We start from the raw sequence: 18197 nt of genomic DNA on the forward strand, positions 1-18197 counted from the left end.
GCTGATGAAGGAAATGTTTTAGTAGAGGTATAGAAATACCCACTTGTCTTTTTAATCATCTAAGCTTAAGGTTTCTGCTTTATGGGTGTGGCAGGGAGGAGAGGATTTTGGTGTCAATCAGATGCCTGTTGAAGATTTTCTATAAAGCTTAAAAATATATCTCTTCAAGGATATGTCTTGAATGATCTTTAATAGCACAGCTACAGGAAATAGTATTATACAAATTATCTACTCAGGTATGAGTGTTTTCTAGACTCCCACTACTGCTGCAGTTGCTAGTGTATCTTTATAAATGGCTACCATTTACGCAGGGCTAGCTCTGTCCTAAGTAATTTACCTCTACTATCTCCCTACTCTTATCACAACCTAAGAATTAAGGATTAATTAATATTCTCATTTCTTTGTTCAGACTCATAGAGTAGTTAGGATGGTTGCCTCATCACATAGCCAGTGATAGAGCTTGGATTGAAATCTACAGTTTATCGTTAAAGCTTATTCTCTTAACATTACATCATTTTGTGGAAAAGCCAAGAAGACAAACACATTTCTCTTCTAACTAGATTAATAAATATCAGCAGAATGACACTATGGGAGAATTTTACGTATAAGTGAATAAAGATTTACTTCTTAATAGTCTGAGTACTAAAGATTGATTAATATACTTTCTGAAATTGTAAACTTAAAAAGGTAGAAATTGATCAAGTTTCAATGAAAATGATTATTGAACTACAAGAAAATAAACTCTGGTGGAATTAAGATGAATGTTTCTTGCCAAAGTGAATTGTAATGGACAATTATTTTAAGAGTTTTTACACATGTAAATAAAGTACAACCAAGGTACTCAAAGGTCTGGCATGAAAAATATTTCTTTAAAACTTAAAAGTACTTTGCAGTCTTAAGTGATAACCAATCATCAGTGATTTCTTATAAATACCTGAAAGGAAGAAACTGTTAAAACATTTTATTTCTGGATAAAAGATCTGTAGATATATATTTCTTTTTATGTAGATTTTTTTTAATTAAAAATACCTAGAAACTTATCGATGAATTTAGTATGGTTTTAAATAAGAAGATGGTTTCTTTCTCCTTTCCTGATTGCAAACTGACAAAGCATCGGATTACATAAGAAGCCCAAACCAAAGGAGTTAGGGTCTCTACAGAATGCTCTAAGAAGAGATTGGAAAGTGTAAGGTACCACTTGGCAGTCTGAGGACTGAGAGGCCGCAGCAACTGCAGGTTTTTGTCTCTCTGGCTGAAGAGGTATCTTTGCAGTCTCTGGAGAAAGCTCAGATGGCTGTTTGTGGCTTTCAGGATCGTGTCCTGAAAGGGGAGCTATCTGAATGGAAAGAGACGCTGTGTGTATCTCAGGCACTGGGTTAGGGGGTGGTGAGCAAGGCCTTTTACGAAATGATGGTACTTCAACAGATTTGGAAAACTGTGGAGGATTAAAGGGGATGCTACTTCCTGGATTCTGGTTATGGATTAGTTTCAATGTAGAGATTCTCCGAGTCTGAGAATCTTGCGTGTAGTCCTCTTGTAGAAATGGGGTACTCATGTCAGCTTTTGGTGGGGAACCTGTGCTGGAAGGTGGTGGTAGTGGATTAGTGATTTTTTGTGTATATGAAACAGTTGTGTTAGATTCTTCAGAATATACAATTGTCTGGCTGGACTCATCATTAGAATACATAGTTCCCTGAAGAGGTGTTTTGTTAGTAAAGAACTCTGTACAGGAGGGAATTTGTGTGTTAGTTACTAATTGGTCTAAAATGTCACCCTTTGTGTGACTGGTTATCAAGGAGCTACAAAAGCTCTCTTTTCTGGGTGGTGGAAGGGGTGCCTGGATTATCAAAACATCCGGAGAAAGAAATAATGTTGAAGGAAAAACAGAGAGAAAGTCAAAGTTAATCATTAAACCAGTGTTAACTCTACCCTTAAAGTAAAGCAACATGATACCTTCTTATTATGCTATACATTTTGATGGCCAGATTGAATGATCATTTTTCCTTTGTTTAGAATGTGTTTTAATTTATTATCAATAGTTGCCCCCTGGAGGAAAATAGTTTTATAGAGAATAGAGAATACATTATAAAGTTTGTCTCCATCTACATTCTGGGAAATTAGGTTAAAAGTGAACATATGTTCTCTTGGCATATTTTTAGACCTTGAGGTGTATATATATATATATATATATATATATATATATATATATATATATATATATATAGTATTTACTCACATTGTTTTGGTAACACTTTTCACGCCTGTAACACAATTTTACTAATCTCTCCAACACAGAGTTTCTTTAGTTAATATAATGAGCAGTTGTATAACTCATATTTATTGAGTAAATAATATATTGCTGACCTCATAACTTTGAAATCCAAATCATCAGCTGACAGTTTTTTAAGAATTAGAAAATATCCTAAAAATTATGTCAGAAACTGACCTGCTTTTATCAGCTGAATTAGAAAAAATATTCAGAAACCTGTTTTGAACTTAAGACTTGTCTTCCATGTTGTAAATACAAGTCAATACGAATACAAAAGCAAAACCATATCAAAAATGAAACATATCAAAATATGCATGTTACTAGAAAAGAGGCTCTAGAGCAGTGGCCTAATAGCCATGCTTTAAAAGAACACAGTAGACGACAGTGTGCAAGATTACCTGAACTGGTGATTTTTTTTCTTGTAGATTTGGTCGAACGCTTCTAAAACCTTTTGCTGCAAGAGAGGAATATGTAGCATCTCCATTCAGTGTCTCTTGATTTCGATCATTGTAACATCTCCAAGCTTTTATTAAGGGAAAGCAAATCGGATACAAAAATATCTACATTCACTTTTAACATTTTTTAAATAGAATTTATTTTTTATTTCCAAAATGGAAGTTTTCTTCTTTCTTTCTTAAAAGTTTAATATACATAAATGTATATGCAGTTTAAGTTTACGGTAGGATTAACAATGTGGCTATAAATATGTTTTTAAAAAAACTCACAACAAATGTAGTGGTTATTCAGAACAGTTTTTTTTTGTACCTGAGTCCGGTGACTGAGAATCACGCCCTAAAAGAAAAAGAAACGTTGAAATGAATACTCCGGTAAAAGAAACGAACAGTCGCGTAAAGATCATCTGGCCAAGAGCTACATGTATTTTTTGGCAAACGTTATCTCAGTTCTAAAACTCTGGGTACGTCAAATAAACTAATGGAAGTTTGTGCATTTATTTTTACTCCAATTAGAATGTAATTCATTAAATATCTATAATATATAATTAACATATATATCAAACACTGATTTTTCCCTCAGTAATATTGCAGCCATTCAATTTTATCTTATTATTGCTTAAGCTGGATGAATTTCTAAATATCAAATTAAAGGGTCAAATGGTTTGTAAACAATGAATGCTTCTCCCAGCAGTGAATCAAACCACCAGATCCTTAGCTTTCAATGCCATTGATTTTTTTGTAGTTTGCGGGGTTTTTTACCTTAAGAAAGTGTAAATACCCTACCATATTATGTGATATTTTCAAATTATTCTCTAGACTTTGAATTTTCTTTTTATTGCCATTTGAGTCATTTTATATTCAATTCTGAAAGAGCTGTTACAAGACATTCCATTGTCTTGCAGGAAGCATTTCAGTACTAATAAATTGCTTTTGATAATGCAGTTGGGAAGTGGCTCAATGACATGTTTACTCTCAGTTTTATTGGAATTATACATTCAAGTATCTCCTATAACTTATGATCAATTTTAGGTAATCAATTTATGTTGCTTGGCTCTATTATAACACATGGCCAACTTCACCTAGAATCATAAAGTCTTAATTTTGGAAAGGATCTTAGGGGTCATTCAGCTTAACCTTCTGTCCAGGTCCTAGATTCCTTCTGCATGTTCCCTGAAACCATTATTAATTGCTGTTATTTCAATGCCTAATAGAACATGAAAGTTGCGTGTAAAAAGGACTCTCTGTTTTCTGTCTAATGCTTAAGGAATAGTTATTTTGAAATCTAAATACATAAATTTGGAATGATAAACATTAGTTGAGAAATACAAGACTTTGATTTTTAGATAAAATATTTATAATAGATTCTTTCCAAATCAAAAGAAGAAAAATAAGTGTGAATTGGTACAGAGTGCATTAGAATGACTCCAGCTTAGGTGAGTTAGAGGAGACTAATAAATCTTCATTCTTTATGATAGTTGCTAATTTAGTACGGACTTATCTCCAGTGAACTCAAAATCAGAGTAATAAAATGGGTACCATGAAGTAAAAATAACTTTGAAAAGTTATACATGAAATATTTATTAGACTTTACTTCTAGGCTTTGATGGAAGCAGAAATGATTGAAATTCTCAAGCACTTAAATGATGATGAGGATGCTCTATAAAGAAAGCAAACACAGTGTAGCAATACAGAGTGATCAGAGGTCTGCTTTGGGGCACCCAAGGAGAGCGATTTAATAACCACCTGGGGGCCACATACCGTTTGTGGACAAGGAACAAGTTTTGGGATTCGGGGATGTGGCAATGAAAAGAGAAACAGCATTAATAATAATTATTATTACTTATAGTGTAATTATTTGCTTGAGAATAGGGAGTTAATTTTACTCTTGGTTTGATAAAACTGAGCTTATAAACAAGGGTACGTGCTGGGGATAGATGTGATAGAAGCCAAATGCTTGGAGGTGTGAGAGGTGTAGACTTGGTGAGGAAGAGGAGGGTATATTGAGCAGACTTGAAGGACACTTGAAATAAACTTCCTGTAATTGACAGTTTGTAGAGGGCCAGTTTTGTTTCTTCTTACTGGCCACCATATTGGAGGTTATGGAACCTTCAGTGGGATAAACATTAGGTGCAAGAATCAGAGGATAGTCACTCTAGGCTCAACTAGGGTCTATCCCTTTCCCCTCTTACCAGGCCCAAGTATCTCCAAATGAAACTGTACCTATGCTACAGGAAATATGAGATATTAATAATGGTGAGCTCTATGGAAAAGCCCTGCTTTACACTGTAGACACAAGTGTGTAGAATTATGAGAAAGGAGAAAGGATAAAAATGGCCATGGATCAAAACTTCAGGACAAAACCGTATTTTAATGAAGCTTACATTAATGATTAAAATCCTAGATCCATGTCAAGTAAAGAGAATAAAGTTTTTTTTTAAGGGTTGATAAATGACTTGGCAAGTGCATGGAGAAAATGGTTTTGATCAATATCATGAACATTATTCATGACCATTCACTTGTGAAAAACACAGAACTAGAATTCTAGGGATCAGAGCCCTTAATTTCTAGTATTCTTTAGTGGGAAGTCATTGCTTCTTTGAAAATTTAAGAATGAGGAAATGGGACAGATTTATTGTTCCCTGGCTGCTCCGCATGTGAAAATCAAGAGTCTTTGAGAACTAAGGACTATAACTGCTCTTCACTCTTACAATGAACACTCCCTGCGTCCTGGCAGAAGGTAGGGAACACCTGTCAGAGAAGTTGTCAAGGCCTTCCTGGCTTGGTGTCGGGCATTGGACTTGACGTCCTTAGAGGTCCTTTCCAACTTTATGATTCCAATACATGAATTGTCCATTGGGACTCTACTTCTTGTAAAAGCAAAAGAGAAAGACAGGCTGATTTAGTGGACAAATAGTTGATGACTAGCAGCTCATGTTGACTCTCTCATCTGGGAGGAGAGATTGGGAAGGTTAGACTCTTTTGTGGAGGTAGTCTAACAGCCTCTACTTAAAGGCTGTTCTATTTTAACAATATTTAAAGCAGTAAATATTTATTAATCTTTCTTTGATTCACAAAAAGACTGTCAAATAAGTTCTTATTATGAAGGCTACCGTATAATGTGAGTGGGCATACAAAGAGGCTGATTTCTTTCTTCAAAATGTAATTAAAACTTCTTTTAAAAGGGGCTCATACCTTACATGTCTAATTAATACAGAAGAGACCTATTTTTAATGTAACAATTAAATCCAAAATTGAGGGGACCTCATTCTCTAGAACTCTTACTCCTATTTGATATAATGGGAGTGATACGAAATTTAAAATGGTCCAGAGCGACTACTAACTTTTATTACTGAAGATTATTTTATATTCCCAAAGTATTTAACATTTTCTAATATTTTGACTCTGAAGCATTAAATATATTATATTAAGTTGAGTGATATGAAATTACTAATCTTCTAGCTTTGACTCTCCAAAATGGCAGTCTCTAGCTCAACCTAATAGTATTCTTTCTGTGGTTACTTTTATAAATAACAACAGTATGGCATTTTTGAAGCATTGCCATGTTCCCTAGCATGTGCCTTAATGGTCCACATCTGAGTAGCTTGGGATAGAATTTTACTTGGCTGAAATGTCAGTAATATTCATGGTATACACATTCCAACTACCTGATGTCCCTGGACTTCATTTTATTTACTTTCTTATTTCTCTTCATTCTCATTTCCCTCAGGTGTCCAATGTAAACACATTTGTAGTTTTTCTAACATTTTTCATGCTCACATACACATGAACAAACATGTACAAATACATATATAAAGAGAATTTTTTTCAAACCAAAATGAGATCATACTACATACATTGCAATGCAATTTACATTGTTTTAAAAAATGTAATATATTATGGAACCACCTGGCTTCGTATTTAAACTTAGGCATTGAAATCTATTTATGGATTGGAGGTGGTGGGCAGGAGTGGGATTCTCCACATGGAAGTTTGTTTTTTTCCCTCAACGAAGCTGGGTAGTTTAGGATCAAGTGGCTTTAAAGCTAAGGACATCCTGACTATTTAATTAACGACTAAATGTATGTGTGTAAAAGACACTAATATGCACCGTGAGAATTAGAATTATTTAAACACTCTTCATCCCTTTCCCACTTCTGCTCCAAAAGCCATGAATATTATAAAAAAAAAACAACCAAGGAACCCTCAACTAACCAACCAACAATCAAACCAACCAACCAACTAACCAGTCACCAAAACATATGGGTGTATTTCAGGGTCTAGAGAGGCCAGGGTGGAAGTCATGAGAGATTATTTATTATAAAGAGACTCACTTTAGTGAATGCTGAAATATCACACCCCCAGTTACTTTCTAGAGTATATTTATACTTGTGGGTGCCTGTTAGTCTTAATTGGACCAAGATGTTTAAAAATATATATTAGAAGGTTCTCTGCTTATTGGATTAAAGGAAGGTTTAAAGTCTCTTTCAAAACTAATATTCTATCATTATATTTGCAACCTTTGGTATAGAAGCAAATTAATAAAGATTCAGTTTCCTGCAAATCCCACTTCCTGACCCTCTGTGTCCCCAGCCCCCAACAATTTTTAGGTAAAAAACAACAAAAGCACCTGTGAGTTATCTTAATTAAATATTATGTTCCTTTAGTTCATGCGATGCAAAAACTTCAATAGTTATTAACACTTGCATTTACTTAACACATTTTTGGCAAGTGACTGTTGTTTTTAATTAGATTTTTAAAATGTTTTCTACAAGATATCAATTTCCTTTGGCTTCTTTATTTTTAGAGCAAAACAGTCATAAGGGATAGGAGCTATTCTTGAGACAAGAAAAATAAGAACTTGTGGGGCATTAGAAAGGTATTTACAGCCACTTTCATCATCCAAACAGGATAATTCTGGAAAGAAAGAAAGGTCAGAGAAAGGCATTCAAGTATGACATTCTGTGAGTTAGTGGTATTATACCTGCAGCCAATAGGTTTGGAGAACTTTGAACTCTCTTCACAGATGTTAATGTAACAGACATGGCAGCACGTTTGCGAGCACACCCACCGCTATCTGGAAGCAAAAAAATGATATAGCAGAGGCCACAGCAAAGGATAAAGCACATGCAGTATCATGCATTTTCAGTGAAATGTGGCAGACATCCATGAGAAAGATGGTCAGAACTAGTAACCATGGAATACATCTGCAGAATTTACACCCACCCCAAACTAAAACAAAACAAAACAGAAGAAAAAGCCAGGGGTCTGTCTTAGAAATAGATGCCAATGATTTAATAAAAAATCAGATTTTATACTTAACATTTTATGGGTTTTCTTTAAATAACACACAGCTATAGAATTCAACTTTGTTTACACCATTTAAATTCAACTATTAAATTTACAAGCAGTGTAACTAGCTTTTAGAGTTATGAATAACCTGTATTTCAGGATTAAGAGCTATGGTATAACATACTTTTGTATCCATCATATAGGTTTTACTGTATTCTAGCTATTATGATTCCTGCAAACAGCTTGAAGAACCTCTTGAAGTAAAAGTTGTTAGCTGTTATAGGTATAATATATTTGATACATAAGATTCATAAAGAAAAACAAATGGTGTTATGGCAATACTGTGTCTTCCCATGGTTATTATTAGTTATGGGAATAATTTGCCTAATTGAAATAAAAAACAATGTTGATATATACAGTACTGAAATGACCATGTTTTTAAAAATTAGTTTTTGTACTTTTGAAACATATGTATATGATCTATATATTTTCACTTATGCAAATCACAACATGAAGCAAAATAAGTGAAAATTCATCAGCTATTTTAATATGATTTGAGAAGTTTAGCATAACAAGACTTCTAAAATTGGAAGGTTAATGTTCTATTTACGAACAGATTCCAATTCCATTCCCACATTCCTTTTTATTTGGAATGTGCAATAAATAGTTTTGCTCATTCCCCTGCAACCAAAAGAACTTAAATTTAATTCTCTTTGAAAGTTGTAACAAGAAGATGAATTCTTTAACCACCAATATTAAACATAATTAATATATACTGCTGCATGCTAGTCTTATATATTATTTTTCTTTATTTCTTAAGGAGTGTATCCACTTTGTTTATTGGATGTGAGAGAATTTAAGAGTGCTTGAAAGTATGATTTGGACTAATTGTTGGTAAAATCACAAGTAGTAAGGTCAGCAGACCTTAAAATTGATAGAATGATTCTCATGTCAAAATATAATTTCTTAAATATTGATATATGCTTAAAATAACAATTTCATAAGCAGATAATAATTAAAACAGAAAAATGACTTGAAACAACATACGAAAGTAAATCAAAGACCAAATACAGAAAGACATAAATGGTAGAAACATACAACAAAATGTATCTTCAGGAGAGGCACCGCTAGGATTTTAGCAATCTCTGCAAACTGAAAATAGCTACGAGGGATGAGTGTTTCTGATAAAATGCAGGTAATATAATTGAATATGCAGTATATAGCAGCTATCAATGTCTAAAAGGGTTAAGTAGTCCAGGGTGTTGAAAGTGTAAATGGAAAGCTCTCTAAGAGATTTAATTTTCTAGTTCTTTTAATTTTGAACATCTGAAAACAAGCAGAGATGCAAAGGGAAAATTTCAGAATGAGGAGACCCAAGGTCACTGGTTAAACCTTTGGTTTCCAAAACTCTGTGTTGAGCACCCACCTCAGTGGATTCACAAGGGTTTGGGGACACAGTTCACATTTTTGAGGAAAACACAGCGATATCTATCAGACTGCATACACCACTGTCCTGAGGTAGTTCCCAGTTTCAACATGAGAGGTCGTGTTATCTTCCTGTAAATGATGTCACATCTTTGTAAAACTGGGTTTTTGGTGATTGCTGTGATGGAAAGCAAGTGCCCTGTGAAAGTAACCTGGACCAGTAACTGGGAGTGGTGACGTACAATCTAATTCCAAGTCTGAGAAGTTTTGTAGCATCCAATACGCACAGACATCCCAATACCAAGTAACTGTGGTTATAAAGAATGAGATAAAATGATTACTTTTCAGTTGAAGTATATTATTTTTTCAGATTGCTTCCGAGTTGATAGAACATGAGTACTTACTAAGTTGTTTGCACCTAACTACTTAATAAATACAACTGTTAGGTACTTCTTTTGGCTTGAGAGTGTGGTGGAAAATTACTGAGCTATCTTGGCACCGTAAACCAAGAAAGTGTGGGAACCTCTGGGTTAAATAATTTTTGTATTCTAGGTAACTCTAAGAACTAGATAAAATGACTGGAGAATTTGTCTTTATTAACAGGTTAATAAAGAGCTTAATTTGAAAAGTTGAGGCATTTGTGAAATTGCTGGAACAGAGAAATCTATTATATTCTGTTTCTACTTATTGTGTCGATACTTTCTGCTAGTTATTGAAGATACCTTTAAGATCACAAAATGAGGGTGCTGTCTTACATACTTAGGTCATCCCAAAGAATCCTAATGCTACCGTTACCTTCACACTCATTAATGACCTGCACACTCTTCCAGGCAGCAGCAAGACTCTCAGTAGCTGTTTCTACTGCTGGAAAACACTCACAGGAGTAAACCACATACAGTGAATCATTTGATGTCTTATTCTCTTTCCTCCATAGCTAAGATTTTCTTTAGAAAATAGTGGATCGAAAATTCCAAGAGTACAAATATACAAAACATGCTGTTTTGTGTATTTTTATACATTATTTAGATACTTTAGTATGAAAAATGTATCACAGTTCCCTTGGCTCGTTTATTATGTATTTGTCTAAAAACAAAGAGCTGCTTTAAAAGAATCTTTTTTTTAAACATTAGTGACTGAACATTGAAATAGTAATATATCCCTTTAATGATTGATAGGTATTTAAATAATGAAGACCCATTTTATTTATTGGATACTTAGGAACTAATTTCTACTTCATTTTGAGATACAGTGACAATGCTTTTTTCAACTTCCTACAGTATTATTTATATATATTTTCAAAATTGATATGTTTTTATAGCAACATTATAGTATTTTAACATTTTAAACAAAGGGTTCCAGTCACTTCTAATTAATTATGTATGCATGTTTGAATATCATCTTTTATATGCATACATAGATGTATAAATTCAGTCATATAATCAAAATATCTATGCAAATTAGCATTCCATATAAAGCCCAGCTTATTCCTTTTAATGAGAGGATGTTTAGAGGGTTATATTCATGCTGCTGTAACAGTAACTTGGCTCAAGTACCCTAGAGAACTAAACAAATTTACAAATTTCTATTTGCCTACTTTGTTATTATGGACTGAATTCTATGAATGGGAAGGTTAATTACTAAATGCATTGTAATGAATATGGTATATTTAGTATAATCACATATTATACCTCTGTCATAATAGGGTTATAATAAATAGGAAAATCAGACTCCACAAAATGAAGGATATTGGGAAGTTATGTTCAACTTAGGTCTGCAGGAAAATGCTGTAGAACAGTAAGTAAATATAACTTTCTCCTGTGCACGTCCTGCTGGAGTGATTTTGCAGTTTCATAGTATGACTTACCATAGCTCAGCTGTGGGCTCTCTATTCTATTTGCTTTCTTCAATCACTTTTCCCTAATAATATTTTCCTTTCATTTCCCATGTATAATTCTGTCATCTCCAGTTGTCCAAATGACTTTTCTTGGTTCATTTCCAGGGTTATAATTTCTCTTGATTTCTAAGCCTTCCTTGTATATTTCAACTGTTTCCAATATCCTCATCTTGCCTGGTGCTCTACACACCTACGGGCTGACCACATCTTCAGGGGCCAGCCGACCTCGAATTATCTGAGGTCGGTACGGCAGGTTTCTGCTAAGGGGCAGCCTCAGAATCATGTTCAATAGTGCATGTCTCTACACTTGATCTAGGGATTAGATATTGGTTTTCACCAGTGGTTGTTAATCCTCCCTTGAGGCATTTTGATAACAAGAGACAGCAAAAAGGCAACCAGCTTGACATGAGAAAAATGTCTTCCACTATCCTTTCTCCTTTGCTGTGGAGTGACGGCACTAAAAGAACTTTCCAGTGATCACTTGTGGATAGGAAGAGCTATTTTTAAAATACAAGTTACAAAATTTCAGTGAGACAGTTGTTTTCCAGAATTATTCAACCCTGAATATAAAAATTTCAGGGGTAGAGGAAGGTGAAAACATAAGCTAAAATGCTTATATTATGGAAAAAAAATCATATGTATCAAGCAAGTATCACAAACATTTTTACAGTTAATCTGTATACAGCACAAGAGTTCAGAGCATCCCTGTTATTAAGCTATTTGGAGATACTGTTCCCACATCAAAAAATGTAATGCTTAAGACTTTAGGTGTATTGTGTCTGTGGATTAATTAAGCTGATTTCCTGTGAAGCTTTGGCACTCTATCTACGGTCGCTGTCAACATAAAATGTTTACAGAACGGGGGATTTTAAATATTTTCTACTAGAGCAACTTGCCTATGAATTTAACCTATTTTAAGTGAGAGATTTCAAATGTATGCATTGAATGGCATGCTACCTCTTGCTAGGGTTTACAGGAGTTAATGTCATGATGTGATTACAGAGAAAGGGAGTAAGAATATACAGCAAAACGGAAAAGTCTACTTTTGATAGCTATAAGATTAAAACACAAAAACAAAGAAATCAAGTAATGAATTTAGACTATCTAAGAAACTCAGTATCACATTTAGGATCAGCAGAGGGCTAAACTAATGATTTAGGGCCAAGATGATATTTAGAGAGCAAGGCTGAAGAGTTTAGAACTAACAGAGACAGCATACCTGTGTTCATTTTGACCTTGGAGGGTTTGTTATTAAAGTCTTCAGTTTTCCTGTAGAAAAAAAATGATGTATTAATTTGTTCACTAGCATGGGGAACAAAATATCATGAAAGAGTGTTTTTGTTTTTGTTCTGTTTTGGTGTACCTGTGAGTTAATATCACATGATCATTAGTCTTATTTAAATTAGAGTTTAATAAGGTGGCCAGGGCTTCCCTGGTGGCGCAGTGGTTGAGAGTCCGCCTGCTGATGCAGGGGACGCGGGTTCGTGCCCCGGTCCGGGAAGATCCCACCTGCCGCGGAGCGGCTGGGCCTGTGAGCCGTGGCTGCTGAGCCTGCATGTCCGGAGCCTGTGCTCCACAGCGGGAGGGGCCGCAGCGGTGAGAGGCCCACATACCGCAAAAATAAATAAATTAATTAATTTTTAAAAATTAAAAAAAAATAAGGTGGCCAGAATTTATAATTCTATTCAAGTTAAACTTCATTTATTATTGGTCTTATTATCCTAAGCATAAACTTATGGTTTTGTTTAATGGTGACCATTAATGGATGAAAATGGGGTTTTCATTGTTAAAAATTAAATTGCTTTCATAAATATTTATAATAACAGTTTTTGTTCTCTAAGCCAGAAAGGATCACTGGTTGTTAAGCGTCCTCTTCCAGAATTTTAATAAGCACTCTGGTACTTTGAAATCATTACCTTACATTATTCAATTTATTATATTCAATTTGTTATAGAGTTAATTTACTACCAGGGAGTGTTTAATGTATTTAATATGTATGTTGAGCAAATAGTCAAAGAAGATAAGATTCATATATTTTTACAAAGATGCAAGAAATAAATGATTACTACAAAACCCACTTCTGTTTCAGTATCAGATATGGTGGTTTTTCCCATTGAAGTGTTTGCTATATAACAACTGAGATTAATTCATTAGAAATGGTTGGGAAAATGGTGCTTGTTGTAGAAAAACATTTTTTAATATTTGTATTATTTCTTGACGTGTGAGATGACTTAGTTCTTTCCCTGGCGTATTCTCTTAGCCCACTTTTAGAGTTTCTTATTTATCCATACCCTACAAACAAAGAGAAAGGATAGGCTCTTCAGGAAGCAGTTCTTTTAAGAGGAAGAGCTCTCTGAAAGATGTTTAACCCTGGCCACTTTGCCTTGGCTCCTGAGTAGGGCCTGTTGTTAATGAACGTGAACTTCCCCTGCACCACACATTCAGTTTCCATGTGCATTAGCACTCTAACATCCGATAGTTAAAACAATTTTTATCTATACCTCATGGATGAGTAGGGATAGGGTTGAAATGAAATCATCTGTCATGACCTGTCAAGAAAGACCTTCAGTAAATAAGTTTTTCTTCATTCTCTAAAAAGAGCACCAAATGAGCTTCCTGGCTTTCTTGTGTTTGCCTGTCGGGGTTCTGGCCCTGTCCTCTTTTCTGACCATTTCTCCGGTCCTCATATGTTCTACTCTAGCCATCATTCATCATTTTCTTTCAACATGGCCATCGAAGTTCACCTCTTATAGAAAGCCTGGTTCTATTTAGTACTAATGTGAAATTCTAATAATAAAATTAAAGTATTCAATTGGGAAGACTGGACAGCTACATCAAAAGAATCAAACTGGACTACTTGCTCACACCATGCACAACAATAAATTCAAAATGGATTAAAGACTTAAATGTAAGACCTGAAACCATAAAACTTCTAGAAGAAAATAGAGGCAGTATGCTCTTTGACACTGGCCTTCATAATATTTTTTTTGGATATGTCTCCTCAGGCAAGGGAAACAAAAGCAAAAATAAACAAATGGGACTACATCAAACTAAAAGCTTTTGCACAGCAAAGGAAACTATCAACAAAACATAAAGACTGCCTACCAAATGGGAGAAGATATTTGCAAACAATTTATCTGATAAGGGGTTAATATCCAAAATATACAAAGAATTCATACAACTTAACATCAAAAAAAAGCAAACAACCCAATTAAGAACGGGCAGAGGATTTGAATAGGCATTTTTCCAAAGAAGACATACAGATGGCCAACAGGCACGTGAAAAGATGCACAACATCACTAATCATCAGGCAAATGCAAATCAAAACCACAATGAGATATCACCTCACACCTGTCAGAATAATTATTATCAAAAAGACAACAAATAACCAGTGTTGGCAAGGATGTGGAGAAAAGAGTATACCCTCCTGCAGTATTGGTGAGAATGTAAATTGTTGCAGCCGCTATGGAAAAGAGTATGGAGATTCCTCAGAAAATTAAAAATAGAACTACCGTAAGATCCAGCAATTCCACTCCAGGGTATTTATCCAAAGAAAACAAAAGCACTAATTAGTAAAGATATACACACTCCTACGTTCGTTGCAGCATTATTTACAATAGCTAAGATATGGAAGCCAACCAAGCACCCATCCATACATTAATAGATAAAGAAGATGTGGTATATATGTACAATGCAATATTACTCAGCCATAAAAAAGAATGAAATCTTGCCATTTGTGACAATGTGGGTGGAACTAGAGGGTATAAGTGAAGTAAGTCAGGCAGAGAGACACAAATACTGTATGATTTCACTTATATGTGGAATCTAAAAAACAAAACAGGGAATTCCCTGGCGGTCCATGGTTAGGACTCTGCACTTTCACTGCCAAGGGCGTGGGTTCAGTCTCTGGTCAGGGAACTAAGATCCCACAAGCTGTGCAACATGGCCAAAAAAAATTTTTTTTTAATAATTTAAAAAACCAAAACAAATGAGCAAACATAACAAAACAGAAACAATCACAGATACAGAGAACAAACAGGTGGTTGTCAAAGGGGAGGGGGGGTTGGGGGAAGAGAGAAATAGGTGAGGAAGATTCAGAGGTACAGGCTTCCAAGCTGCAAAGTAAAGATGTCACAGGTATGAAGTGTACAGTGTGGGGAATATAGTTAATAATTATGTAATATCTTTGTATGGTGACAGATAGTAACTAGACTTAATGTCATGATCATTTAGAAATGTATAGAAATATCGAATCACTATGTTGTGTAACAGAAACTGACATAGTGTTGTAGGTCACCTATACCTCAAAAACAAACAAATGAACAAACAGACTCATAGAAAAAGAGATCAGATTTGTGGTTGCCAGAGGCAGGGAGTAGGGGGAGGGGGAACTGGATGAAGGAAGTCAAAAAGTACAAACTTCCAGTTACAAGATAAATAAGTACTAGGGATGTAATGTACAACATGATAAATATAATTAACACTGCTTTATGTTATATATGAAAGCTGTTGAGAGAAAATCCTAAGATTTATCATCACATTGAAAAATATATTATTTTCTGTTTCTTTAATTTTGTATCTCTATGAGATGATGGATGTTCACTAACTTATTTTGGTCATCATTTCACGATGTATGTAAGTCAAATCATTATGCTGTTTACCTTAAACTTATACAAGTGCTGTATGTCAATTATATCTCAATAAACTGGAAAAAAGTTATTTAAACCTACAAAAATTTTTAAATGTGAACACCAGTTAATTATAATGATACCTTCTACCCCAGGATAGGGGGAGAAATGGGGAAATAAAATAGCATGGAAAAAAATACACATAAATGATATGAGATGTATATATGAACCAAGAAGAGAAGGATTTTATCTTTTTTACACCTAGATTGAATTACTAATACCCGGTACTCAATAAATACTAAAACAATGAGCATATAGAATGGATAAAATCACAGTACTGATGTTCATCCCAATTTGTATTTTAGAGCTATAAACTGAAAACAACACAGATGACATCCTCATTATGTAGTGTTTTGGTATCACCTGATTGTGTATAGTGTTACATTCTTGCCCATCCACCCTGGAAGGACACTGCAGCAGTGTAGGAGAAGCAGGGCAGGAGTAATGTGTACAGTTGCCACATCTAGGGCTGAGAGAATTACCACAATGTTACACTGAATTTTACGGTAAAATTTCACAGGCCAATTGACATTAAATAGTGAATGAAGGAAACTTTATTATGATGAGTTTTATCTCTTATTTTTCAGCTGGTATAAATAAAGAGGCACATTTCTATTTTCTTTTTCAGAATATAAAAATAAATGTGGTACATAGCTAAGTATGTAGCCTTAATACCTAATGTACCCTACTTGGTAGCCTTAATACCGCCTGGATTGAAGGGATGCCAATGAAGTCAGGGAAGAAGGCAGTGGTCAGTGCAGGAGCCTTGAGAAAACTCCATCAGATGTATTTATTTTAATGTCTCAGGAGCAAAACTCCTAATACGTTAACCTTAAATGGACAAAATAAATGGAAAAGTAAAGCCTCGGGGGATGTCTGTGACCACGGCTGAGGCAACTGCTAAAACAAGAAGGAATAAACAAGTCTCCAGAAAAATGAGGACTGTAAAGACATTTCCCAAATTCTATTTATCACTCCTTTTCAAAACACTTGATGTTTAAAACTGCTTTAAGTTTTAAAACTGAATGACAAAGACAGTGTTTGAGCTGGAACAATACTGATTGATAAAGAAAACATCAAACAGAAGGAAAGTTAACTCTCAGAACACAAAACCTGCTACTCTAATAATGTTTTTATACCAAGTTAGGGAACTAATAATCAGCATTTGTTGTTTGAATTCAAATGCCGATATTTACAAAATATCTGACACTGAAAAAAGTAAAATTGGATTAACGGGAACAAAGAAAGGCGCCACAAATCCTTGAGCTTTTCATCTTTAAAGTGATGTATCCTGTTACTTATAAATGTAACACGTGAGGTTTTTTAGCTTCGCATTGTTTTAGATGTCAAAATGTGAAATGACTAACTTCCTAATCAGGCAAGACATTTTCCAAGTTTTAAAAGAAAAGCCACAGTGATTGAGCTCTGCAGAAGAACCCGAAACCGAAGGCTTCTTGGGTGACTAATAAAAATGCATGATTCTATTTCCATTATTTGTACTAAAGCCATTAACAAGTCCACAACTGAGAACTCTCTTTAGACAGTTTGAACTAAAGCGAATCTAATCTCTTTTGTTCTGTTCTGAAAAAGTGTCTTTGATTGTACTTACATAACAAGCACAGATTATTCTGGAAAGCATCAAATTCCTGGAGTGTTTGCACGCTACTAGGAGAGACAGTATTTCAAGTATTCTCTTAAATTGGAATTGAACCAGGTCCAAGACTATGAAAACTGACCATAAAATGCAGACTACCTTGAACCTCAGCAGAGGATCCACAGAGCAAAAACTATCTGTACATTAGAGTATCAAAATGGTATTCAACAGGTGGAGCAGAGATGTATTTACTTAAGTTCAGTTCTTGCTGAAGTTTTTATATAAAAGGCAACATTATATGTATCCAATTTGTGTGTAGCAATGGATTTGTTTTTCTCATAGGTCAGAGTAGGGCTCTTTCCCAATATGCATTGGCAGTAGATTGTGCTGGTTGTTCATGCATGGATAAGACATGATTTGGTGGCTATGAATTTCAGTGAGCAGATATCTCTCTCTCTTTTTTTTTTTTATGGATCAGAGTCGGCTTTATTTCCAACATGCGTATGACAACAGGTTGGGTAATTTAAGTTTTGAATGAGGATCCCAAGATGTTTGATTGTTCATTCATGGGCAACAACATGAC

General features: G+C 34.6%; 2 protein-coding genes across 32 annotated transcripts in view; one reads left to right on the plus strand and one right to left on the minus strand.

Moving 5' to 3' along the window:
* The window catches only part of SORBS2 (sorbin and SH3 domain containing 2), a 319803-nt gene that overhangs the window by 82736 nt on the left and 218870 nt on the right, over window positions 1-18197 (minus strand). For 16 of the 31 annotated variants that reach the window (XM_060291644.2, XM_060291645.2, XM_060291648.1 and 13 more), the window contains 4 exons: window positions 12552-12601; window positions 7706-7798; window positions 3035-3061; window positions 2668-2792 (listed from right to left, as the gene is read on the minus strand). In XM_060291644.2, coding sequence (XP_060147627.1) covers window positions 2668-2792; window positions 3035-3061; window positions 7706-7798; window positions 12552-12561 — 255 coding nt within the window. In that variant the 5' untranslated portion in view covers window positions 12562-12601. The remainder of the gene's footprint in view (window positions 1-2667; window positions 2793-3034; window positions 3062-7705; window positions 7799-12551; window positions 12602-18197) is intronic. The other 15 variants (XM_060291651.1, XM_060291649.1, XM_060291650.1 and 12 more) reach the window with 7 other exon arrangements.
* The window catches only part of TLR3 (toll like receptor 3), a 366722-nt gene that overhangs the window by 57442 nt on the left and 291083 nt on the right, over window positions 1-18197 (plus strand). The window lies entirely within an intron of this gene.

The sequence above is a fragment of the Globicephala melas genome, chromosome 21, assembly GCF_963455315.2.
Source record: "Globicephala melas chromosome 21, mGloMel1.2, whole genome shotgun sequence".
Lineage (NCBI taxonomy): Eukaryota > Metazoa > Chordata > Mammalia > Artiodactyla > Delphinidae > Globicephala > Globicephala melas.